A 27,298-nucleotide genomic window follows, 5' to 3' on the forward strand; every position below is an offset into this window, starting at 1 on the left:
ATGGATTATTATATCTCTTGGAGGTTTTTTGTCTGTGGCATATCTAGTGTTTAATCTGTACAGTCTGTCATATTCTTTATATGTATCTTCTTTTTCCATCTTCCATATTTCAACTAGTATTAGTGCCAGTTTTTGTGATAACTTCTCATTTCCTTCTTTTAACTCTTGTATACACAGCATGGTCTCCTTTTGCTTGAGTTACATCAAGACTAAAGTGTCTTGTTGATTTTCAATTTGTTTTTGAATTATTTTGTATTTATTTTGACGGCACCATATGTGCAACGTAGCCAGGTACCACGTCTGGTGTGTCAGGAGGCAACAAATAGGCACAAAAGAACCACATGGAAACAGCAGGTCTCATTCCAAGAATCTGTGTCTGCGTCTTCCTACAGTTATCCATTCTTTAAAATGGGCAAATGCCTCATCCTTAGATTTTAGCAATATACAATATGAATAGCGAGATAAATAATTAATAATCAGAAAAATATAACAACCTCCTTCACTCGCTGGAAATGCACCAGCAAGATCAGCATGAACAAGCTCAGAAGGCCTGGTGGTTGTTCTGTGACTTATCTTGGAGATCGGGTGAGCTTTCACTTTCACCCCACTACAAACGGAACAGCCCAAGAACTTGTTACATGGTTTTGTGTTCACATCACAATATTGTGCCATATGTTTGGTGGCTGCAAAGCTAGCACGCCCTGTGGAGTTGATGTACGCAATTGTCGTGCGTGGGTCTGTTATTTAGACAAGAAACATTCATTACATTTTCATTTTGACCCTTAGGTGACATAACATATAGCTCATCACACAGCTTACCCTTTGCACATTCAATTTCATTTAATATTACAGTACACTCCTATACATCAAATATCGTTTCGCACCCTTGCTGTCCAGTACTTCCATTTGATCTTTATTATCTTTCAGAGTGTCCTTTATTTGTAAAATAGAGTCTTCCAATTTTTTTGATCTGGTTTATTTCTTTTTTCATTTCTTGAAAGTCTTAGGCGGCAAAAACACCGGTGTGGGGGGAACTTCCCGTGGTCGCTGCTACCAGATTAGAGCGGAGCCGCTCTGAACCCCCCCCCCCCACACACACGCCGGTGTTTTTCAGACTCACTCAGTGAGTGAGTCTTTTGAAATACAGCACCATCCACCCAGTACCGAGCTAACGGCACCCGGTGGACGGCGCTGTATTTCCCCTGGCGGCATTCCCCCACTCTTACCTTCAGTCATCTTCCGTTACTCCGGAGAGGTCAGGGGACACGCCTCCTGGCCTCCAGCCCTGGAAGCATTGCCATGGCCACGGGGACACGTCCCTGGCCTCTCCAGAGTGACAAAAGCCAGCGGAAGGTAAGAGAGGGGGAAACACCACCAGGCCCCATGCGAAGCCGACCCTGCAGGCAGCAGCTGCTCTGGGCCCACTTGCACCTCAGGGTACGAATGGCCCTGGGGCCCCACCAGCATCATTAATGCCAGGTGGGTCACTGCTCCCGACGCCAGCGTAGCATCCGCCTAAGTCTAATTTATTAAACCTTTCTTTAGAGTCTAGGTCTAGTTCATTAAGTTTTTCTGTAGTATCATTTTGGAAAGTTGCAGTCATCTCTATGAGTTGTTCCAGATTAACATCTGATGACATTTTTACCAGAGTTTTTGTCTCCACACCCCACCCCGTTACCATTCAGTCTTGTTTTCCTCGATGAAGTCATTTATCCGCCTTAAGTTTGTTCTCTTTAAGCAAATTTTATCTATTTCTTTCAGTTACGATATTTTAATGTCGTTCTCTGACCTTTCCAACCCTTTCTGAAGCTGCTGCCATCAGTCTTCCTCTTGTCACCTGTCTGGTCATTCTTCATGTTTTACTTCATTTCAGTACTTCCTACTTGTCTAGAAGTATTTATTTCCTCTTGTCTTAGTGACCTGGAACCACCACCTCTCGCTTCCCTCCTCTCTGGATCATGCTGACATTCTTAAAGCAAAACTTAAGATTTTCCTCGAGGGCTTCTTGTTTTGCTTTATTAATTCAAAATGCAAAATAATCACACGTAGTGGATCAATTCAATTTATGTATTGCCTGGAATGTGGTAGCGGGATCTCACCTTTTAGGCGGCTGCTTTCTTTACTCCTCTTCCTTCTTCCAGCATCCCGTACAGTATTGTAGCCTGATAGGATTGTCTCAGGTTAGTTTTTGTTTAGTTTTAATGTCCTTCTCTGTGGAAAGCTGTCACGGCCTTTCTTAGTCTCTCTTTCTCTCTTGATATTTGATTTTTAAAGGCAGTGAACCACAGTGAGCAAATCAGGCTAGTTTCATCCTCGCCAGTCCATTGATGCCCGTATCTGGTTCTATCCTCGCCTTACACATCATTTGTGGGGTTTGGCTCCCGGACCCAAAAGCCCAGGACTTGAAGTCGCTTCAGTTTTGCCCCCCTTCACATGAAGGTTGATATCTTGGGCCAACAAAGTAACAGACAAATGGCGAGAATTCTCACCACCAACGGCAGCTACGTGGCGCCCAATCTGTTGCTCGCCGGAAGTCCTTGGCTTCGGATTCTTTACAGCTTTATTTGTTTCTTTATGGGATGTTTATACTGCCCTTTCCCTCCAGTTCACGGTGGTTTCCAACATATACAAAACAGAAAACATCAAATATGCGATATAAATAAATTAAAATCTCAAGAATAAAATCTAAAATTTACATCTAAACATTTAAAACTACAAAAATCTAGCAGTTAATTGAGTCTCATCTCACCTACATGCAGTAATGAATAAAGGGCAAAGGAGGGGGGATGAGAACAAAGAAAGGAAAAGGGAGGGGGAGGGGGGAGGGAGGCAGAGTCAGGTGGGTGGTCCCGTAGCTGCCTCAATGGTGTGTCTGGCGGAGCAGCTCCAACCAAGCCCTGCAGAACTGTGCTAAATCCTGCAGGATTCTGGTCTCCCCAAACACAGCTTTGTACCAGGTAGAGGCTTTTGTGGCCCTGGGAGAGGCCGGCCAGATCTCTTGGTGACTGATGGGCTACATTAGGGGTTTGCAACCTGTGGCTCTCCAGATGTTCATGGACGACAAATCCCATCAGCCCCTGCCAGCATGGAGCACTGCAGGTGGCAGACCTCTGGGCTAAATGCAGGGGCAGAGCATCACTTCCTTTCTGAAGGACAGTTTGATTCCTTGAAAGGGTCAAGTGACCACTACTGACAAAAATTCCTTGGATTCCTTCAGTTAAGTCAAGAACTAGCTGGTTAAAAAATCTCCCCTTTGGGGGAAAATGCTCAAGGGGGAGGAGGGCCGGCCAGTTTGGGGCGTTTGGGGCTGGAGCTCATTGGCTGGTGGGTTTTCAAGCCTGCACCTGCCACTTGGTTTCCTCACAACCATTATCTCTCTGTTATTTACAGCTCGTGGCTGTTTCATCCCAGTCAGCGTTCTGAAGGAACCCAGATTTGCGCACCTCGTCGGAGGTCATCAGGACCTTTACCACAAATACTATGCCCTTGACCTAACGGCCCTCAAGGACAAACCCACAGTTCAGTCGGAACTCGCTGGCAAATATTTCGCTCCGCAAAGTCCTGCAGTTGCTATGGCTCCTGTTCTAGCAACTCCGCCAAGTCAACAACTTGCTATGGCTCCTGTTCTAACAACTCCGCAAAGTCAACAACTTGCTATGGCTCCTGTTCTAGCGTCTTCTCCGCAAAGTCCTGCAGTTGCTGTGGCTCCTGTTCTAGCATCTTCTCTGCAAAGTCAACAACTTGCTGTGTCTCCTGTTCTAACAGTTGCTCAACAAAGTCCCACAGGTAGCCTGGACACCAGCAGATATTATACTGCTGTTACATCGCTTTCTCAGCACAGTCCCACAGGTGACATGGCTCCTGTTCTAGCGACTTCTCAGCAAAGTCCCACAGGTGACCTGGACCTCTCTGCCAAATATTTTGCTGTATCGCCTTCTCAGCAAATTCCCTCAGGTGGCCTGGACCTCTCTGGCAGATATTTTGCTCCTATTCTGTCGTCTTCTCAGCAAAGTCCTACAGGTGACCAGGAACTCTCTGCCGGTTATTTTGCTCCTGTTCTGTCGCCTTCCCAGCAAAGCCCCGCAGGTGGCCTGGACCTCTCTGGCAAATATTTTGGTCCTGTTGCAACAAGCAGACCCTTCTCCGATCAAGAGACCAGCAGCCATGTGCCATTCAAAGGTGAGCAAGGACCCAAGGGTCCACAGTTGCAGGTGGGGCCAAACAGATCCTCTCTCTTGTCACTGAAATGGATGCGGAGCAGAAACCGCCAACGGGGCCCTCAGGATTGCCTAACACCCCCCAAGCTAGCGGGTTCAGTGGGCGCTGGGAACCAGTGTGCCAGGAGCAGGTGCTAAGCAGAGGGGCTGGCCAGTGTAGAGCAGAGGGACGGGCTGCCGGGGGGGGGCAGTCCAGAAGACCCAGCCCAAGGCTGAGAGAGATCCACGGGCTAGAGAGGCGGCCAGGAAAACAGCTTAGCCAGGCTTGGGGAGATGGGGGGGGGGCTACTGCTATGGGAGGGGGGCATGTGAGGATCAGCTGCACAGGAGGTCTATTCACAGCAAAGAGGAGCTTTACGGCTGTTCAGAAGACGATGGCGGTGGGTGAGTGGTGTGGCCACGATAGGCCCCCGTGCTCTGGGTCCTGATAGTGAGCCAGCTGTGTCGGCAGCCCCCACCCCTCCCCCTCTTCCCTCTTCCCTCTTCCCTCTTCCCTCTTCCCCCTCCCCACTCGACCCACTGGGCAGCCACTGAATAGACGGCAGTAGGTCCCCCTTCCCATCCCTGTCCTGCCATAACACAGGTTGGGGAGTGGTAGAATCCCAGGGATATACCTGGACAGGTGATTTGGTGGTGGTGGTTTTACCAGGGTGGAGCAATAGGGTGGGGGATTTGGGGGCACCTGCCGGAAATGGCTGCCGATGGGTTATGTTCCAGGTTTTGGTGGAGATGGTCCAGTGTGTGCTACGAGGGTACCTAATGGAGCCAGCTAATACCTGCTAGGAGATACTTTTCCCCATCTTTGTGTAATTTGCATTTTAGCGAGGATCGGTAAATGAGTAAATCCTTCCTTCCTTCCTCATGGGAAGAAATGGTTGAGCATCAAAATATCCAAGAAGTCTTGTTTTAGCATAAAGTGAAACGGAGTCACGTTATTCTCGGGAGATAATATTAAGGCCTATAAATGAACTTTTAAGCACCGGTATGTTGAACAGGACCTTCCCCTGAAACGTTTGCCAGCAAAATGTTCAAGATGATTTACAGATTTATTGCTGGTCTTGCTGGTGTAAGGTGCAGTTTGGGGGAGGGGGAGAGTTATATGACGTGTCTCTAGTATTAATATTAGTTGAAATCAAGGGTGGATTTGCCCAGACCTTTAGCTTCTGTCTGGTTGACAGATCACTTTGCCACATGCGCACAGATAGGTGGTGCCAAATTCTTGTTCCAAATAACTTGTGTCAGAAAGAGATTGCTTGTTGCAGTGCATGGGAAGAGTTGTAGTCCATTCACTGAATTAAGCTAGGTCTCTGGGAACGCAAGAACAGCCCTGCTGGATCAGAGCAGTGGTCTGTCTGCCTCACCCAGCATCCTGTCTCCAGTCCTGGAAATGCTAGTTGGGAAAATGAGGTCTCGAAGAGCATTGAGTTTCCTGCATTTGGAGGAGCCAGATGACCACATGGATACCATAAACAGTGGAGAGATTCCGCTGGGTCCAGCGTTACTGCTGGAGAAGCAAGGAAACCTGGCTGCAAAAATGCTTTCTTCCAGTTTTGTTTCGCCTGGAAGATGGTCGATGTAGCCACATGGATCTGTGCCACAGTATGCTCGAGGCTGGGCTACTTTAGCGCATTCTTCATGGGTCTGCCCATGGAAATAGCCTGGAAATCCCAGCCGGTCAAGAACCCCGCAACCAGTTTCCTGTCAGGAGTTAAGTGTGCGCATGTGACCCCCTATTCTGCAGCAGGTCCATTGACTACTAGTTGTTTACCTACTCCACTTCAAGATGCTGGTTATTTTCTACAGAGGAAGAGGAAGAGTTTGGATTTATATCCCCCCTTTCTCTCCTGCAGGAGACTCAAAGGGGCTGACAATCTCCTTGCCTTTCCCCCCTCACAACAAACACCCTGTCAGGTAGGTGGGGCTGAGAGAGCTCCGAGAAGCTGTGACTAGCCCAAGGTCACCCAGCTGGTGTGTGTGGGAGTGCACAGGCTAATCTGAATTCCCCAGATAAGCCTCCACAGCTCAGGCGGCAGAGCAGAGAATCAAACCCGGTTCCTCCAGATTAGAATGCACCTGCTCTTAACCACTACGCCACAGCTGCTCCTTCATGGTCTGACACCCATCTGTTGTTCACAGTGGTCGATTCCCCGCTCACCATTTGTTGCGGGCTTTTCGCGGCAAATAACCTGGGGCCCTGCAGCACTCCCCACTGCATCAGTGGCGACAACGCAGCCACCCCGATTCTGCCGCTCTCCTTCCCTCTCAGCGCACGCTTTTTTTGATCCTGGACAGAAGTGCACCTTTTGGAAAAATCCATGCAGAGCGCAGGGCAGTGGGGAAGTCCAGGGGGTGACTCCGGGTTTAAGTTTCCCGCCCTTGGTAGTGACGTGGAGCCTTTTGTCCAATAAGGAAGCAGTGGGCTGTGCACGATGTGCATGCAGATTTTTTTTAATATCGAGGAGCTGAGATCTACATCTATTTGTGGCAACGTGGGGTCAGCTAACAATGCAAGGGAGCGCTCACTTAAAGCCTAGCATTTTTCCCTATCTGCCCCTAGAGCTTCTATGGCTAGTGGGGTAAAACAGTCTTCTGTTTGTGCTCCAGTGTGAAAGCTTGCCGGTTCTAATTCAGGGCAGAGTAATTTTTCAGTTTGTTTTTAGAAGCCATTTCCTTGTCTCCTCATTTCTGTGTCGGTCTGCGCATGCTCGGACAGACGTGGAGATGTGGAGACGACAGGGGGAAAGTAAATAAAAGAAATCCCGCCCAGCAGCAGCAACAGCCAATCAGGATGGCCCCTGAGCCAAACGCGCGTCCCACAGCTTCAGATTGGGGAATCCTGGTGGCTGCTGCCTGAGGATTGTTTGTGGGGCAGACGCTGCCGTGGGCACGATGAAACTGGGCTCAAAAGGTCCTGGTTTTCCCCCAAACGGTTTGACTCTACTTCCAGTTTTGAAGTGGGGAATCGGCCAGTGACAGCTCTGCCTGTACTCTTGACTACCTCACTTGAGTCTGGATGAGAAAGACTCATGATAAACAAACTCAGTTCAATTCAGTTAATTAGCAAATGCGGTTGGAAGGCAGCTGGTGTTCTCTGACTGAGCCGTGCTGGTGACCCCCTGAGCCCCCCCTCCCCAGCAGCACCTGCAAGGGAACTTGCTGCCCAATCCTGTGCTTGAGGGGTGGGGCAGATCCTGTGCTGGGAGGAGGGCAATGGCTTGTCTAGGCCACGGTCAGCCCTGCAGCCACAGACCAGTTCCCAAATGACACTGATCTTCCCCAACTTTGCATTTTTGCTCTGGACGTGAGGATGAGGCTCTGGCAGGGGAGAGGGTTTCAGTTTCCCCTACACAGGTGCAAAACCCAGGAGCTGATGCTACTCCCACTGGGTTCAGGTTGCTTTTCCACAGCCCCCGGGAGGCTCCCATGGGAGCAGGAGGGCAGCCTTGTCAGTCTCTGGAATGAGGCACCCGGGGGGTGGACACGATTGCTCCCAGACCCCTGCGTCTGCTCTGCTCCTGCAGCATCCCGGCCTACTGGAGAGTTTGCAGCCTGTGTGTGTGTGTGTGTGTGTGTGTGTGCGAGTGTGTGTGTGTGCATGGGGATGCTAGCTAGGGCACACATGACCCAACACAGGGAAGAGAGCCTGCTGTGTGACCTTGACCGCAGCAGAGATTGAGGACTTTCTACCGCCACCGCCCCCACCATAGGGCCCATGACCATTGTCCCTGTCCCACAGAATCTCTGGAGGCTGCTTCATAGAGGCTGGCTGAGCTCCTCTGCAGCTGCTTCAGCAAACAGTTGGGGCCTGCTTTCTGGCTAAAATAGTCATGTGGTTCCCTGGTGTTTTGACAGCACAGTCATAATATGTTCGCATGGATCTGTGCTGCCGTTCAAAGGTGTGGATCTAGTAGATGGACCAGGTGCCCCTCACATCCCCAGCTGGGCTCTTCTTGGTTTTTGATTCGTTACAGCTTTATTTGTTTCTTTATGGGATGTTTATACTGCCCTTTCCTTCCAGCTCCTGGTGGTTCCCAACATATACAAAACAAAAAAACATCAAATATGCGATATAAGTAGACTAAAATCTCAAGATAAAATCTAAAATGTACATCTAAACATTTAAAACTATAAAAATCTAGCAGTGAATTGAGCCTCATCTCACCTACATGCAGTAAGGAATAAAGGGCAAAGGGGGGGGGGATAAGAACTCAGAAAGGAAAAGGGAGGGGAGGGGAGGGGAGGGAGGGTCAGGTGGGTGGTCCCGTAGCTGCCTCAACAGTGTGTCTGGTGGACAGGTCCAACCAAGCCCTGCAGAACTGTGCTAAATCCTGCAGGGTTCTGGTCTCCCCAAACACAGCGTTGCACCACTTAGAGGCTTTTGTGGCCCGGGGAGAGGCCGGCCAGATCTCTCTTGGTGACTGACGGGCTAAACACAGGGGCAGAGCGTCATTTCCTTTCTGAAAGGCAGTTTGATTCCTTGAAAGAGTTAGAATAATAGAATCATGGAGTTGGAAGAGACCCCAAGGGCCATCAAGTTCAACCCCCTGCAGTGCAGGAACACACAATTAAAGCGCTCCCGACATATGTTCATCCAGCCTCTGTTAAAAAACCTCCCAAGAAGGAGACTCCACCACTCTCCGAGTGGAGCTCACGTGCAGGATGTGAAAGCAATGGCCTTCTGCTGCTGCTGCTGCTCCTGAGCACCTGGACTGTTAAGGCATTTGCAATCTGAGATCAAGGAGGATCAAGATTGGGAGCCAGAGATCGACTTCTCCTCCATAAATCTGTCCAAGCCCTTTTTAAAGCTATCCAGGTTAGTGGCCATCACCACCTCCTGTGGCAGCATCTCCCAAACACCAATCACACGTTGCGTGAAGAAGTGTTTCCTTTTATTAGTCCTAATTCTTCCCCCCAGCATTTTCAATGGATTCCCCCTGGTTCTAGTATTGTGAGAAAGAGAGATAAATGTCTCTCTGTCAGCATTTTCTACCCCATCCCTTCAGATATTTCAACATGGCTATTATGTCACCCCTTAATCTTCTCTTCTCCAGACTAAACATCCCCAGCTCCCTAAGGCTCTCTTCGTAGGGCATGGATTCCAGACCTTTGACCATTTTGGTTGCCCTCCTCTGGACCCGTTCCAGCTTGTCCATATCCTTCTTGAGCTGCAGTGCCCACCTTCACCGACAGACTCAGTCAGCCTTGCCAAAACTTTATTAATATAAATAGAACTCAACTTGGTATTTATGTCTCCACAATCAGCAAACGTTTAAAGTTATGGTGAGTCCCAATTTTATTCTACACCGTTTCCTAGCAACCTCAGGGCACTATTTTGTAACTTGCCCCTCCCTTCATTCCTCTGTACCCCTCCCAAAAGAGATTCCCTCCAAACTGTCCCCCAGCATCCCCAGAGCCTGTACACAAATGAGCAGCCTTCTCATTCACCCATTGTCTGCTCCCAGCTAAGCATGATTAACAGGCAAGGAAGGGCTGAGATAGCAAGGAATGAGAGCCACTGAGCATATGCAGAGCAAATTTCCATGTGGCTGTTTCTGCATTGTTGGGGGCTGGGAAATAGCAAAGTCTCTGGCACACTGCAGCAAAGGTGAGTTCTGTTTTTTTAATTTTCATTTCTTCAGCACCTGCTGAGCAGAGTTCCCATTAAAATAAACACCTCCGTGAGTCCTTGTGTTTTGGGGAGAGCTTGCTCAAGCTGGAACAGTTGGGGTTGCTGTGAATATTTGACCCGTCTGATATATTTTGATGTAGTTCATAATTGTCTGGTCTTCTAACGTGGGCACACAGGGTGAGTGGCATGGCTGGGGAGGGGGGCAACATTTGAGAGCTTGCCCCAGGCGCAATTTCCCATAGATGTGGCCTGCAGGGGGGGGGGGAATTCTTTCTGACTCTGCTAATGCACTGCCTTTGGCCATGGAGTGTGGGATTCGTGATTGTTGTGTTCAGACGTGTTGCCAGGGGCATGAGCTGTGATGTGCTGGTGATTTTGGGGTGACTTAGTGCAAAAATCAGGAGGATCCATGGGGATCCATGTGTTTTTAACCACATTTTGTGCCACTGTGGTGCCACGGAGCATGGGATGCAGGATTCTTGTATTCAGACATGTGTCTAGAGCAATGATGGCGAACCTATGGCACGGGTGCCAGAGGTGGCACTCGGAGCCCTCTCTGTGGGCATGCGCACACAGAGTTCGTCATGTGGGGGGCAGAAAATCACCCCCCGCACACACCCACATCTCTAGGCTGGCTTGGGCCACTAAGCACGACGTGCGCGCACTGCGGTGAGCAGGGAGGACTCTGCTGGCGGGCCTGGTGCCTGTGGTCCGGGTGGCTGCTGCCCGAGAGGCGGGCGCAGAGGAGGCAGAGATGCCAGAGAGGCACAGAGCGGTGCGCGGGACTTGCTGGAGGCTAGAGCAGGCTGGCCCCTGCTCAAGCGGGTGGGGCGGAGGAAAAGGGAGCCAACTGGTTTTTTCTAAACTAAAACCTCAGCATTCCGGTTAAATTGCCAGGTTGGCCCTTTGCGATAAATAAGTGGGGTTTGGGTTGCAATTTGGGCACTCGGTCTCAAAAAGGTTCGCCATCACTGGTCTAGAGAGATGAGCTGTGAAGTGCAGGTGATCTGGGGGTGACCAAGTGGGAAAATGATGAGGATCCACAAGGATCCATGTTTTTCCAGCAGGTTTTCGCACCGCTGTGGCACCATGACACGAGGGATGTGTGGTTGTTGTATTCAGACATGTGACTAATGTCTGGAGTTGCGATGTGCTGGTGATTTTGGGATGACTTCGTGCAAAAATCATGAGGATCCGTGTTTTCCAAGCAGTTTTTTCATTCATATTTCAAAACTCTTTCTTATAACAAGATCTAGTTTTGTGTACCTTTTTATTGCTCTTATTCAAGTATTAAGTATTATTTAAGTAATAAACTACCTTTCGGCATATCTTTTTTTATACTTAAAAGGGTCATGAGGGCCGCACACCAGCCGTTCAATTATTTGAATCCCACCACTGGAAGTTCGGAACCGGTTGTTAAATTATTTGAATCCCACCACTGGGTACAACTACATCCCTCAATCTTGACACTATACTCTATCTTGACACTATGAAAAAAAAATCCTTGGATTCTTTCAGTTAAGTCAAGCACTAGCTGGTTAAAAAAATCTCCCCTTTGGGGGAAAATGCTCAAGGGGGGGAGGGCCGGCCAGTTGGGGGCGTTTTGGGCTGGAGCTCACTTGCGGGTGGACTTTCAGTCAAGCTTCCAGCTGCACCTGCAACGGGCTCTCCGTGGTGACCTTTCGAGGCAGAGAGCAGATGGCGCCCCTCCGCCTCCAGCTCCCGCTCTTGCTTTAAAGACTGGGACGTGGGGGGGGGGGCAGGAAGTGGGGGGAGGGGACCACCCCAACCCAATTTCTGGCAACGGGTCTCCAAACTACAGGGCAGTTTTTTGTCCCATACTTTTCAGCATCAACGTGGCGTCACTGCCAGAGGTCCTTGGAGGGTGAGCAGGTAGGTTTCATTGGCACACCGATGACACCCGGCCCTCTTTTTAGCCTGAGCCAGGCAGAGCAGCCGGCGTGTCGTCAAGCGAATATCAGTGGGCTGGATGGCAGCAAATGGGGTGAAACAAAATAAAAACACTGGGGGTGGGTGGGTGGGGGGGTGGGTGGGGGGTCCAGAACAGGGTACCCGCTCATTGCCTGTTCCAGAGAGGAGCAACTCTGCCCTCCCAGCAGCCACCCGACAGACAGGGGCTGCTTTCAGTTCAGTCTGCCAAAGAGATACCTGCAGCTTTGTGCCCTCCTCAGTTGCGAGCCGTGCCTCGTCCTGGCGAGGAAGGGCGGCGCTGTGGACCGCAGTGCCCTCCTGCCCGCGAGGCTTAGTTGCTGTAATGCCCCTTCTGCGTGTGGCCAGGGCAGGACCCAGCCAGCCCCTCCCCCTGATTTCAAAAGAACTGCATTGTCCATTTTGCAGGGGCAATTCCCCATGCTTGTTTTGACATCCAAAAGGCGCCTGATGCTGCTGTATGGATCTCCCCGCCTTCCAAGGTCTTTGGGAGAAGCTTTTCCCTCGGGGTCCTCACTCTCCCAGGGGCAATAGTAGAGTCTCCTTGGGAGTGGCCCACAGGTTTGAATGCGGCTTTCTTGAGTTGGTTTGGATGCCAGGTGAAAACAGGCCTGTTTGGCTTGGTTTTGGATTACGTTTGCTGGCCTCTTACTTTTGATCGACTGCCTGTGTTCTGAGACTGTAGTTGTTGTTTTTTAGTTTGATCTGTTGGAAATGATTTTCCTTCTGACTGTTTTACATTCATGATGATTCAGGTTGAGCTTCAAATGGAGAGCAACTTTTAAGTTCATTAAATAATATTTCCCAAAAGCATAAAGCAGCTAACAGCATAAGAACATAAGAACATAAGAACTAGCCTGCTGGATCAGACCAGAGTCCATCTAGTCCAACACTCTGCTACTCGCAGTGACCCACCAGGTGCCTTTGGGACCTCACCTGCTGGAGGTGAAAGCAATGGCCTTCTGCTGCTGCTCCTGCTCCTGAGCACCTGGTCTGCTAAGGCATTTGCAATCTGAGATAAATCGACTTCTCCTCCATAAATCTGTCCAAGCCCCTTTTAAAGCTATCCAGGTGAGTGGCCATCACCACCTCCTATGGCAGCATATTCCAAACACCAATCACACATTGCATGAAGAAATGTTTCCTTTTATTAGTCCTAATTCTTCCCCCCAGCATTTTCAACGTATGCCTCCTGGTTCTAGTATTGTGAGAAAGAGAGAGAAATTTCTCTCTGTCCACATTTTCTACCCCATGCATAATTTTATAGACTTCAATCATATCCCCCCTCAGACATCTCCTCTCCAATCTAAAGAGTCCCAAACGCTGCAGCCTTCCTCATAAGGAAGGTGCTCCAATCCTTCAATCATCCTCGTTGCCCTTCTCTGCACTTTTTCTATCGCTTCGATATCCTTTTTGAGATGTGGCGACCAGAACTGAACACAGGACTCCAAGTGCGGTCGCACCACGGCTTTATATAAGGGCATGACAATCCTTGCAGTTTTATTATCAACTCCTTTCCTAATTATCCCCAGCATAGAGTTTGCCTTTTTCACAGCTGCCATGCATTGAGTTGACATTCCCATGGAACTATCAACTAAGACGCCCAAATCCCTTTCCTGGTCTGTGACTGATAGCACTGACCCCTGTAGCATGTATGTGAACTTTGGATTTTTTGCCCCTAAGTGCATCACTTTGCATTTTGCTACATTGAACTGCATTTGCCATTTCTTAGCCCACTCACCTAATTTATCAAGGTCCGCTTGGAGCTCTTCGCAATCCTTTGTGGTTCTCACCACCCTACATAATTTGGTATCATTTGGTAGCACATTTTAAGAAGTCATTAAGATGAGAAGCATTGATTGTCGTCGTGCAGGCAGCATTCCCCGATGCACACTATTTCAGACCTCACACCCCCTCCTCGCATTCCCCTTCCTCCACCCACCCCCACCCAGCCCCAACCACATCAACACGAAACCGACTTAATGAAACCCAACCAAGGGTTTGTTAAAAAACAAAATGAACTAAAAGTAGTGGTGAAATATATGTGTGTGCCCCCCTCCCCCCCAGTGTCCCATAGCTGAGCGGGATGGTGTACAGGGGCTGTTATCTGGTCGGCAACTGAATCCCCAAGAGCCCGTGTTTCTGAAAAGCAGCAGAAGGAACCCCTCTGACCAGCCATTCCACGATCTGTTCCACCCATGACCCTCAGCTCAGCAAGTTTTTGCTGTCCTCCTTGGCGGTGATAGGTAGGAAAACTGCACCATCAACAGTGAGCCGAGGTCATTTGAGCATCTCCAACAGGAAGCCTCAGCTGCCCACCAATACAGGACAGCTGCAGTAGGCTCAGATTATCCCCCCGACCTTTTGGGTGTCCTCGTGGCAGTGGCTCCAGTGGCTTCTGAGTGTCAGGGAGGTGATGCCCAGCAGGGTCAGGGAAGCCCAAGCACTCAGGGAAGCCCAGGAGCCTCTCTCTGTCCCTTGCAGTCGCTGGCTTTTTCACTCCAGACAACGTTTACCAGGACTCCAGATTTGGGAGCCCCGGGATTCTCCATCAAATGTGCTACTCCTGTTTGAATCCACCCACAGCAAAGAGCCCTCGCTGGCTCGGCACTGAGCCCCGGAAGCGGCCAGGGTTTGGCCGTGTCACACGCCCCAAGGGCAAGCAGGCAGGCCTTCGCTACCTCCAGCCCTGTAGGCGCTGTGGGGCAGGCACACGTAGCCTCCCTGCAGGATGTGGCACAGGCTGCAGCGAGTGATGGCCTCCACGCCCCCGGTCCCTTGGAGGCTGTCTTTCTCCAAGCTGCCCCACAAGACTTGGGCGGCTTCCAGCAGTTCCCCCCAGCTGAGCCTGCATTCATCCCTGTCGTGGGTCAGCCGGGGTCTCGCCCCCTACAGAATCTTGCAGGCCCTTTCATCAGCGCCCAGCCTCCCATGTCTGCCTCCCGCCCTGCCGCCTTACTGCCACCGGCTCCAGCAGGCCCCGTAGCACTGCAAAACCCGGGCCCTTTTGTACCGCAGCCCCCTCCACCAGGTAGGGAGGCCCGCAAGCCACAGCCGGCCTCTGCCCAGCTTCCGGGTGCTGCCGGACCTCCTCCTGCTGCAGCTCCCACCCAGACTCAGGACCCACAGAAGCCTCCTGACGTGCGGCCAGAAGAACGCAAAGCCTCCATCGACCAAGAGACTTCCAGGAAGGCAGCTGGCAGCAAAGGTGAGCAAGAGCGGGAGGGGCCAACCCAATCCCCTCTCTTGTCACAGAAAAGGATGCTGAGCAGGAACCGCCAAAAGGGCCCTCAGGATCGCCTTCCCCCCTCCTCCCAGCTGGTTGGTTCCCTGGGCGCGGGGAGCCAGTGTGCCAGGGGGGCCTGGAGAGTGTGCCGCCTGGGGGGAGGCTGAGAGAGAGCCGCTGGTGAGAGAGGCAGGCCAGGGTCTGTCTTGGGAAGGCAGCTTAGCCAGGCTTGGACAGACAAGGGGGGCTACTGCTAGGGGAGGGGGCTGTGTGATGCTCAGCTGCAAAGGAGATCTGCTCATAGCAAGGGGAAGTATTATGGCCCCAGGCCCAGGAGCGGGGATAGCGGGTGGCGCAAGACCCAGACCCTGCCACGCTACTGGGACCCCTGCTTCCAGGTCTGCAGCAGGAGGCTCTGGAAGGAATGCACAGAGGCAGCGGGCAGACCGAGAGGCAAGGCTTTGGAGGCGTCCAGCACCACCGAGGCTGCAGCCAGGCCAGACCCCCGAGCCGAACCCTTGCTCCGGGTCAGCATCTCGTGATGTGCAGCACCCTCCTCCTCTGATAGGCCCCCTGCAACCCACGGAGTGAAATAATCAGCCTGAGACACGCCAGGCACCTCCCCTTTCTCCACGCTGGGCACACGGACGATCCAGAGGGCCGGAGCAGAAGAGGAGCCCGCTCACGGGTGCTGCAGTGCGCACGGCTGGTTCTCCTCTTGCGCTCCGCACAAATGACGACCCCGTGCCATTCAAGGCTGAAGCCCTCTTTCTGCCGTCCCCTGGCAGGCGGCACGGGGTCCCCATTCAGACTGGAATGAGGTCGTCCCACAGGGATGCTGCTGTGTGCTTCTGGGGGGGTGGGGGCAGGGCACCCTGGGACTTCTCTGGGCTGCTTCCTGGTTGCCGGTGGAAATTCACATGCCCCAATCAGAGGGCTATTCAGTCGCGCAAAAAATGTTGAAATGACTGAGCCAAAGTGCACAGGAGGCAGGGAATTTCCCAGCAATCCTTCCCCATTTCACTGTTTCTCCCCCACAAACACAAACACGTACGCGCACACACACAGTTCTCATCACAAAGCACAGAGGTGAACCCAGTGGTGGGATTCAAATAATTCAACAACCGGTTGTTTACAAGCACCATTTGAACAACTGGTTCTGCCGAAGTGGTGCAAACCGGCTGAATCCCACTGAACCGCAGCTCCTGAAGGCAGCATGCCCAAACTGAACCCCCCCCCCGCCCCCCCCACCCGCCCCTGCCACTTGTGCTTCTCTGCAACCCTGAACAGCAACCCAGCGGCAGATCTCTTGGTATCTTGGCTAGTTTGGCCCTTGCTGCTCCCCATCCTGCGGTGAGTCTGGCTTCTCCCCAAACCAGTTTCCAGTTGACTGGAGCAGGGGAAGGCGACTTGAGCAGGGGAAGGCGACTGGAGCAGGGGAAGGCGACTTGAACACTCCCCAGAAATTTGCTGTGTGGCTGGCTGGTCTCTGCTAGTGTCCCAGGGCGGCACAAGGCGGGGGAACGGAAGGGTCCTGTCGACAGGCGGGCGCCTCAAGCTACCTCGGGAGCCCTTCCGGCCCCTGCTCTGAGATCAGGCCCATTTTATCAGAGCTTCTTAGGACCGGTTGTTCTGGGTTTTCCGGGCTGTGTGAGACTGTGGTCTGGTAGATCTTGTTCCTAGTGTTTCACCTGCATCTGTGGCCAGCATCTTCAGAGAAGTCCAGTGTCCAGAGAAGGGAATGTTTAGCGGGGCGTATATTGTCCATGTCCCAGGGATGGGAACCAATCAGTAAGTGTTTTGGGTAGAATTTGCTTTGCAAAAGCCTACCAGACCACGGCCACACAGCCTGGAAAACCCACAACAATCAGTTGAATCTGGCTGTGAAAGCCTTCGACAATACATCTTAAGACCGATTCCAGATTTGTATGAGGTGGAAGTGTCCAAACACTGCTGAGAGCCCACAGGTCCCTCCTAAGTACCTTTTTTAAATGCTGTGCGAGTATTTCAGTATTAGGGTCAACACATTTGTTTCAGAGCCATAAGTCCGGTTACCACACAGCCCCCCCCCCCACTCCAAGGGCAGAACTGGGCCATCATGCAAAGTCCAGCCTGTGCTGGCCATGTTCTCAGCTCCAGTCGTCAAAGCCCATCACACAGAGACTGGAGCAAGTGACAGGCAAGCCACAATGTGTGTGTGTGTGTGTGGGGGGCTTTGTGGCACACACCAGGACATTAGAACCATAGAATCATAGAGTTGGAAGAGACCACAAAGGCCATCCAGTCCAACCCCCTCCAATGCAGGAACACACAATCTAAGCACTCCTGACAGAGGGCCATCCAGCCTTTGTTTAAAAACCTCCAAAGAAGGAGACTCCCCCACTCTCCGAGGCAGTGAATTCCACTGTCCAACAGCCCTGACGGTCAGGAAGTTCTTCCTAATGTTTAGGTGGAATTTCTTTTCCTTCACCTTGAATCCATTACTCCATGTCCGAGTCTCTGAGGCAGCAGAAAACAAGCTTGCTCCCTCTTCGACATGACATCCCTTCAAATATTTAAACATGGCTATCATGTCTCCCCTTAACCTACGCTTCTCCAGACTAAACATCCCCAACTCCCTAAGCCTCTCTTCGTAGGGCATGGGCTCCAGACCCTTTGCCATTTTGGTTGCCCTCCTCTGGACCCGCTCCAGCCGGTCAATATCCCTCCTGAACTGCGGTGCCCAGAACTGTGCACAATATTCCAGGTGAGGTCTAACCAATGCAGAATAGAGAGATACAATTATATCCCTCGATCTTGGACGCACGGCACTTCTATTGATACAACCCAGAATCAACAAAAGATTATTTTGGCCACCACATCACACTGCTGACTCATATTTAGTTTATGGTCTACTAAGACTCCCAGATCTCTTTCGCATGTAGTGTTGTCACGCCAGGTGTCACCCATCCTATTTCTGTGCATTTCATTTTTTCTGCCTATGTGTAGTATCTTACATTTATCTCAGTTGAAACTCATTTTGTTTGTTTTGGCCCAGCTGTCTAATCTGTCGAGGTCATTTTGAATTCTGACTCTGTCCTCTGGGGTATTATCTACCCCTCCTATTTTGGTGTCATCTGCAAATTTGATTAGCATGCTCTCTATTCTATTATCCAAGTCGTTGATAAAAAATATTGAATAGCGTTGGGCCCAGGACAGAACCCTGTGGCACCCCACTAGTCACTTCTTTCCAGGATAAAGATGAGCCATTAATTAGCACCCTTTGAGTTCGATCAGACAACCAATTAGAAATCCATCTAATAGTAGCATTGTCTAGTCCACATTTCACTAGTTTACTTGTGAGAATATTATGGGGCACCTTGTCACAAGCTTTACTCAAATTCAGGTATGCTACGTCCACAGCATTTCCTTGGTCTACCAAGCTTATCACTTTATCAAAAAAAGAGATAAGACTGGTCTGGCATGACTTGTATTTCAGAAACCCATGCTGACTTTTTGTGATCACAGTATTCCCTTCTAAGCATAAGCATAAGCATTTTATTGTCATTGTGCACGCACAACGAAATGTACAGCAGCATTCCTCGATGCACACAATTCCAGACTCATGCCCCATCCTCACATTCCCCTTCCTCCACCCATCCCTACACAACCCCAAACACATCCACACGAAGCCGCGGAGTTCAGCATCGCCACCGCTCTAAGTGCTAGCAGACTGTCTATCTAACGATCTGTTCCAAAATCTTCCCTGATATTGATGTCAGGCTGACTGGACGGTAATTATTAGGGTCCTCCTTTTCCCCCTTTTTGAAGATGGGGATAACATTAGCCCACTGGGACATCTCTTGTTCTCCAGGAGTTCTCAAAGATTGTAGCAAGTGGTTCTGAGATTACTTCTGCCAGTTCTTTTAATGCCCTGGGATGCAGTTCATCAGGCCCTGGAGATTTGAAGTAGCCAGGTATTCCTGCACTACCTCTTTATTTATTTTATGCTGTATTTCTCCTACTGTATCTTCTGTTTCTTTTTCTCCTGGATGTGCAGTGTTTCCTTTTTGGGAAATGACTGAGGCAAAGAAGGTGTTGAGTAGTTCTGTCTTTTCTCCATCCCCTGTTAGTATTTTGTCATCCCCTCCATGCAGTGACTCTATTCTATCATTTTTCTTCCTTTTGCTGTGGACATAACCAAAAAAGCCTTTTTTGTTGTTTTTAACCTCTCTGGCAAGCCTCAGCTCACTGTGAGCTTTAGCTTTTCTGACTTTCTCCCTACACATCATGCTTATTTGTTTGAATTCCTCTTTGGTGATTCCCCCCCTTTTCCATTTCTTGCACATTTTTAAATCTTAGCTCAGTTGAAAGTTCTTTAGGCAGCCATCCTGGTTTCCTGAGACACCCCCCATTTTTCCTTGGAACTGTTTGAAATGGTGCCCTCACGGTCTCACTTTTAAGACACTCCCAGCCATCATGCACTCCTTTCTCTTTTAGTATTTTTGACAACGGGTCGCACCCAGTAGATTCCTAAGCTTACTGAAATCTGCTTTCTTAAAATCTAGAATGCGTGGAGGCTTGCCAGAGAGCTTAGCATCCCCCTCCCACTGTATAACAAACTCCAGGAGAACATGATCACTCCCACCTAAGGATCCTGCCACTCCACTAATCAGGTCATCATTGGGCCTTTCCCCACTCCCTTCCATCCCCTCTATGCCGCCCGCTGCTGTCAGCGCGCGGCATCCCAGGCGCGCGCCTAGTGTTTCTAATGACCCCAAGGCCTAGGCAAGTCGTCTAAAGGCACCGCTCAGAAGAGCGCCTGGGATGCCGCGCGCTGAAGGGGCGCGACAGCGGCAGCGTGGGGGCGGCTGCGCTGTGGCCGCCCCTGCTGTGGGGAGGGAGGAGGAACCCCGCGCTACTCTCCTCAAGTAGTGCGGGGCTTACGGTAAGTGGGGAAAGGCCCATTATTGGTTAGGAGCCGATCTGAAATAGCCGTTCCCCTTGTTGCTTCTTCCACCTTCTGGACCATTGAACACACAGGCAGAAAATGGGTCCAGTCAGTTGGATGGCCCCTGCCTGGGAATGAAGCCATAGCCCCCATGGGCAGGGACGTAGGTATAGATTTTGGGGGGGGGGGGTTCGGGGTGGGGCCACACCCCCACCTGCCCCTAGGGCATGGCCCCGCCTCCCCAAGCCCCACCCCCAGCCTAGTGCTTATAAAAGCAGCTCTCCAAGGCCAGGGACGGCAGACTCCCCCACCCTGCCTTCCCCTGCCCCCTACCAGCTGGGCTCCCAGCCGGCAGCTGGCAGTTCCTTCTGCCCTCCCCTCTGGGCAGAGGCATAGAGGGAAAATGGAGCTCAGTGCAAAATCTGAGTTTTCTCTCAGCTGCAGTAAAGCAGATGGGAACCACCCCCCAAACAGCATCACTTTCAATGGTGTTTAAACTAGAGAGCCCAAATTCTCCTTTTAAATCCACCTTAAAGGGAGAATCTGGGGTCCCCAGTTAAACAACATTGAAAGTGATGCTGTTTTGGAGTGGATTATCCCCCACCGTGAAACAGCATCACTTTCAATGTGGCGTAGTGGTTAAGAGCAGGTGCATTCTAATTTGGAGGAACCCGGTTTGATTCCCTGCTCTGCCGCTTGAGCTGTGGAGGCTTATCTGGGGAATTCAGATTAGCCTGTGCACTCCCACACATGGAAGCTGGGTGACCTTGTCTAGTCACAGCTTTTCAGAGCTCTCTCAGCCCCACCCACCTTACAGGGTATTTGTTGTGAGGGGGGAGGGTCAAGGATAAGCTCCTTTGAGTCTCCTACAGGAGAGAAAGGGAGGATATAAATCCAAACTCTTCTTCTTCTTCTAAACTGAGGACCTCAGATTCTCCCTTTAAATCCATGTCGAAGGGGGTGGATTTAAAAGGAGAATCTGGGGAAATTTGGGGGGTGCCTACTGTCAGGGGTGCAATGGTTAAGCTAGCAGCACCAAACTTTTAGGGTATCTTTAGGAGACTCTCCTAATGATACCACCCAGGTTTGGTGAAGTTTGGTTCAGGGTATCCACAGTTATGGACCCTCAAATGTATAGCTCCCATCTTCTATTAGCTCCCATTGGAAACAATGGAGGATGGGTCACCCCCTTTGGGAGTCCATAGCTTTGGACCCCCTGGATCAAACTTCACAACACCTGGGTGGTATCAATAAGAGACTCTCCTGATGATACCTGCCAGGTCTGGTGAAGTTTGGTTCAGGGGGTCCAAAGTTATGGACCCTCAAATGTGTAGCCCCCATCTTCTATTAGCTCCCATTGGAAACAATGGAGGATGGGGGCACCCCCTTTGGGAGTCCATAGCTTTGGACCCCCTGAACCAAACCTCACCAAACCTGGGTAGTATCATCAGGAGAGTCCCCCAAGCAATCCCTGAAAGTTCAGCGCTGCTAGCCCAAACAATGTGCCCCCTGCAGGCCAAAAACCAAAAAACACTAGAAAGTTTTAAAAACCCACAAACGGGTGGGCGGAGCTTCGGACGTGAATGGGGGGTTGAACCCAAGAACTCCCCCCTTACCTACGTCCTTGCCATGGGTCATTTTTCACCAACGCCCGCTGAGCCGCAGAGGCTGGCTGGAACTCCGCAATGGCGCGTCTGTCTGTCTGTCCAGGAAGGGAAGCGAGGAGAGCGAGAGGAGGAGAGGGAGAAAGGGGGGGCGGGGGGGGAGGTTGCCCACGTGCCCTGCTGGGTCCAGAGGGATGAGTGAGAGTAGCCAGCGGCAGATTGGAAAAAAGCTGGAGATTTCGGGGTGAGGACTGGGAGAAGGGCGGGGCTTGGGGCGGGGCCTCACCAGGGTATCATGCTGTAGAGCAGGTGGTGGCCAGCCTATGGTGGTTCAGATGTTCATGGACTACAGTTCCCATCAGCCCCTGCCAGCATCGCTTAAGGGGAACTGGAGCAGCCCCTGCCAGCATGGCTTCTCCAGGGGGACTGACCTCTTTTTACCTGGACTTCCCCAGCTGCCACCTGGAGGTTGATGCCCCGGCAAGGTGAGTCGTGAGGCTGACAGCAGGGAGAAAAGCCAGTCCAGGCACCGCAGGTGGGCTGGGAAGGTCACTGGAGCAAGTGTAGTGCACCCCGGCCCCCCACGGCAGCCCCCCTCACTGACTGCAGGTCTCTTTTCAGATTCCAAGCAGGAGAACATGGAGCGGGTTGTCGGGGAGATCGCCTTCCAGCTGGACCGCCGGATCCTCTCCGCCGTCTTTCCTGACCGCAACCGCCTCTATGGCTTCACCGTCTCCAACGTCCCCAAGAAAGTGCAGCAGGTGAGTGGCGTTTATGGCTGCGCAGCGAGGAGGAGGAGGAGGAGGAGGAGGGATCCCGAGAAATGTCGGGCGGGGGGGGGGGCGGGGGCAGAACTGACCCACTGTAGGTCCTGTCTGCCCTGCCCTGCCTTTCTCCTCCTGGGTTGTGTTCTTGTTTGAGTCCTACTGCGTTTGTTTCAGACAGGGTGGGGGAGCCAGAGAGGATGGCAGGGTCTTGGTTTGAGTCACGTAGGACTGTCAACTCCCAGCCGGGAAATTCCAGGATACTTGGGGGTAGGGAGGGCAGAGGGGGGGAGGGGGGACCTCAGTGGGGCAGAAGGCCACCGAGCCCTCCCTCCGAAGCTGCCATTTTCCCACTCTAGTCTGTAATTCCAGGAGCTCTCCAGGCCCTGCCTGGAGGTTGGCAAGCCAATAAGTCAGTGAATGATGCCTCCATCCCAGACTCCCCCTCCATTGGTTACCAGGGCCAGGCGAGGGTGGGGGGGCCACTGGAATTGTGGGTGGGGGGACTTTGGACCCCTCCTGACACTCATTACCCAGCAAATTCCCCCCATTGCTCTCTTGATGACCCTTCCCAAGACTGGCCCTTGACCCCGCACCCTCCTTTGGTCCCGTCTCACAGATTTCAGCTGCTTCCCTCTTCATGCTCTCCAGTGGCCTCCTTGTCCCTCCCCCTCCGTGCCCCACTGACCTTGGCCATGGGAGCCTGACGCGGGCTGAGGGGCGTCCAGTGGGGACCTGGCCAGGCTGCTCCTTCAACCAGCGGAGCCTCCACTGGCCGAAGGAGCAACCTGACTGGGCCGCTGCCGAGTGCTCCCCGGCCCACAACAGGCTCCCGCCAGCCAAGTAAGAGGGGCGTGGGGGGACCACATGGGGGGCGGGGCGGCCGGAACAGGTGTTGCCCCAGGCACCATTCCCCCCCCCCGCCCCTCTGATCTCTTTTCTCTGTTTTTGTACCTTGACACTAACTTTCTCATTTCACCCTTTCTGCCTTGATTCCTTCCTCTGTTTTCTTCTTCTTAATTTATTTTCTTCCTCACTAGAGTCTGGTGCCTTTTGCCCTGGCCAGATTTCACAAAAGCAGCGAACAATGCAAGGCAGTGCCCTGCCCTGGGTGGCCCAGGCAAGCCCAGACCCCAGAAGCCAAGCAGGGCCTGCCCTCTTGGGTATTTGGATGGGAGACCACGGAGGAAGCCATGGACCTCTGTGCAGAGGCGGCAAATGGCAACCACTCTGTGGGTCTCTTGGAGCAGCAGTGGCGTCGTGGCTAAGAGCAGGTGCCCTCTAATGATTGCCTGCTCTGCCACTTGAACTGTGGAGGCTTATCTGGGGAACCAGATTAGCTTGTGCTGTCCAACACATGCCAGCTGGGTGTCCCTGGGCTAGTCACAGCTCTACGGAGCTCTCTCAGCCCCACCTACCTCACAGGGCGTTTGTTGTGGGGGAGGAGGGGAAGGGAAAGGAGCTTGTAAGCCACCTTGAGTCTTCTACAGGAGAAAAAGGGGGGTATAAATCCAAACTCCTCCTCCTCCTCCTCCTCCTCCTCCTCCTTCTTCTTCTTCTTCTTCTTCTTCTTCTTCTTCTTCTTCTTCTTCTTCTTCTTCTTCTTCTTCTTCTTCTTCTTCTTCTTCTTCTTCTTCTTCTTCTTCTTCTTCTTCTAAACCTCATCAGGGGTCAGCATAAGTCAGCAGAGCCTCGAAGGCTCTTTCCACCCCCCGGCATGTTCTGCGGAGTTAGAAGTCAGCCTTTTCCATGGAACACCAATATATGTTTTAATAACTCTTGAATGTCGCTGTTATAGCCAATAGTAAACGAAGATGTTATGTCTGGAGTTCGTGTCTCTGGCTCAACACACACACACACGTGCTTGCAGCATTCACCAGCCATTTTTTGAACTGGTCAATGGCCACGCACTCTTGCCCCAACCCAGAGAGATGTGTAATTGTGGTCAACTACTCACCCATGCAGAAGGTTCCAGAAATCCTGATCCAATTCCGGGAACCTCCAGTTAGGCAAGGGTCTCAGGAATCTCACCTGGAAAAAGACACACACACACACACCCCGTTTCCAAGACCTCAGGCAAACACTGTTGGAACCGTGTTCTGGCCAGACAGACCAACCTTCACATGCTGTGACCCTGGGAGCCCAGACCCCCCTCCTGACGCTCTTCCTGTCTCCCCAGGGTGGAAACGATCCCTACTGCAAAATGGACGACATGCAGGCTGCTGCCATCATGGAACGCTATAACGCTGTCATGAATCGTCTGAAGCCCTTGGGCTACGACCCGCATGTCCACCCCAGACTGACGGAGCACGTGGTGAACACCTTCGGCATCCTCCGGGAGCGGCCTGAGCTGTCTGGTGCCGATGCAGCCTCCTACAACAGCGTGCACAACCTGCAGAGCATGGTCAAGGAGACGGTGTCCCCAGACCTGCGCAACGACTGCCTGATGCTACTCAGCTGCCTCTCTCAGCTGTCTCAGGACGACGGGAAGCCCATGTTCATCTGGTGACCCTGCTCTCTGCTGTGTGAACCCCACCGCAAGCGCAATAAACCTTCTGAAAACGCCTGGCCAGGGTCTCTTTGTGCCAATCGGCCCCCCCCTCCCTGCTGGGTCCCCATGGCTGGGGGGGAGGACTCTGTCCCGAGGGGGTGCCCCAGGTCCTCTGCAAAAATGGGAAATATTAGCCCAAGCCTGGAATATTATTCCCAGTTGACTTCCTGCTGCAGGAACATTTTGAATACCGGTGACCTGGCAAGCAGGGCGTGCAGGAAATATTTGACAGTAGAAAAAAATGTGGAAAGGAAGAAGAGAGAAGAGGCTGAGAAAATTCCAGAACACACAGATCAGAGGATCAAACATGTGGCCGGGGTGGGTGGGGGGTGGATCCAGCTTCTCAGGCCCATGAGACACCTGAGGCAAACCCCCCCGCCCCCACCCCAGCCTGCTCTCCTGATCTGTCCTGGCGAGCAGTGGTGGGATTCAAATAATTTAGCAACCGGTTCCGGTGGTGGGATTCAAATAATTTAGCAACCGGTTGTATAGAAGCACCATTTTAACAATGGGTTCTGCCGAAGTGGTGCGAACCGGCTGAATCCCACCCCTGCTGGTGAGTCCCAACTTGCTAGGCCGGATCAGGACCAGAGGTGGGGGTTGCCTCAGCTGGCTCGGGGGCTTGATAAATCCCCTCGGCAGCCAGCACACCCTGCTGTGGGCGCTCCAGTCTGGGCACCTCCCGATCGTGCTATTGGGGGGCCAGCTGAGGCAGCCCCCCCAAAAAAGACCTGCCCCCCCCAAGTCATGTTTATGTCTTATCCGGCCCTCATAACACACGAGTTCGACAACCCTGACATAGCGTGTTCTTTTGGCCTGAATGGAATGACGACACTCTGGGGCAGAGTGCTTTTCTTCAGTGAATGGAATATTCTCTTGCTCCTCTAAAAGCTGCCAGTTGTTTGCATGGAAACAGACCTTCTGCATCTTAGCGGAAGACCCCGGGGTGGTGGCCGTGGCTCTCTCTGAGGCAGACGAGGAACTTGACTGAGGGGCAGAGTCCCTCTGCTGCACTCTGCTGATTGGCTGACCATGGCAGGATCACCTGCAGCCAGCCCTCGGCATTTGCGTTGCATAGCGGAAGATTTCTCAGGGGCTGGATCTCCATCTGGGACAGTGCTCATATGTTCACCTCACAGGGTGTGCTAATGTACTTTGCATGACTACCATGCCTTACAGCACCGTGTATGCATCACAACCCCTGTGGCAAAATGGTTCCGTTATTTGTGTCCTTCTGTTCTGGCCACCTGCCGAGAATTAAATATCTCAGTTGAGCCTGTAAGATTCTACCCACAACAACTCCTGCAGTTCCATCAACCCAAAATGTCTGCTGGAGTCCAAGAACACCCAGGAGCCAGCAGACGCTCGCTGGGGAACGTCCAGCCACCGAGAACCTTTCGGAAACGGACAAAGTTTCCCATCTGAGAATCTTTCAAAGTCAACTGGGTGGCTGATATTATTCTATCCAGTTTTTATTATGTTTTGTGTTGCATTTTATTGGTAGGATGTTTTCTAAACCATTTCACATTTGATGGGGAAAATAATGAAGGAACAAACAAACCATCTCTTAGCTTGACCCTTGAGTCTGCAATGCAGGAGAAACCACGCCGGCTGCCTTTGCTTGGCTGAAGTGGAGACTGAGACACTAGGCTAGTTCTGCTGGTTGGTGGGTGGGTAACATCCGCAAACCTTTTGGAATTATTGCGTGTTGGCTGTTCAATTATTAGGGTGAAGGGTACTTTAGAAGGAACGTTTTTATTTTTAATGTATTTTTAAACTATATCCATGCTCTGATCACATCCAGGTTAGATCACCGTAATGCAGAGGCGTAGGGGTGGGAGGGGAAATGGCAGCCAGGGCAACACCTACTCCGGGGGGCCCCTACCCTCTGTCAGGAGGCCATGGGGCGAAGGAAATAAATATCTAGACCCATGGCTGAGAACTTGTGGTGATTATACTGATTTATCAACCATGGTAATGTTATTAGATAATGTTGACCTTCTTATTGTATTTGGAATTCTTGATACACACCAGTTTTATGCCTAATAAAGGTTTTGGATTTGGATTTGGATTTGGGTTTATTACCCTGTTTCCCCGAATATAAGACATCCCCGGAAAATAAGACGTAGTAGAGGTTTTGCTGAAGTGCGAAATATAAGGCATCCCCCGAAAGTAAGACGTAGCAAAGTTTTTGTTTGGAAGCATGCCCGACGAACAGAATACAGAAATATAAGACATCTCCTGAAAATAAGACATAGCACATCTTTGGGAGCAAAAATTAATATAAGACACTGTCTTATATTCGGGGAAACACGGTAGATAATGAATCTGTGGAAGTACTGGAAGCGTTAGCTAACTTTTTGTGCTCGGTTACTAGCAAGCGGTCTTAACTGTATGGTGATTGTATTTATAATACTGTCTTTTTTC

At 51.5% G+C, this 27,298-nt stretch overlaps 1 protein-coding gene across 1 annotated transcript; it reads left to right on the forward strand.

The window, feature by feature from the left end:
- The first annotated feature begins 512 nt into the window (after positions 1-512).
- LOC125425133 (speriolin-like protein) lies at positions 513-26,936 on the forward strand. The gene is made up of 5 exons (XM_048482676.1): positions 513-585; positions 1,148-1,255; positions 3,391-4,179; positions 22,178-22,317; positions 24,500-26,936. The coding sequence occupies exons 1-5, from the start codon at positions 513-515 to the stop codon at positions 24,827-24,829; spliced, it is 1,440 nt and encodes a 479-aa protein (XP_048338633.1). The 3' UTR covers positions 24,830-26,936.
- The last annotated feature ends 362 nt before the right edge of the window (positions 26,937-27,298 follow it).

This window comes from Sphaerodactylus townsendi, unplaced genomic scaffold (assembly GCF_021028975.2).
Source record: "Sphaerodactylus townsendi isolate TG3544 unplaced genomic scaffold, MPM_Stown_v2.3 scaffold_19, whole genome shotgun sequence".
Taxonomy (NCBI): Eukaryota; Metazoa; Chordata; class Lepidosauria; order Squamata; family Sphaerodactylidae; genus Sphaerodactylus; species Sphaerodactylus townsendi.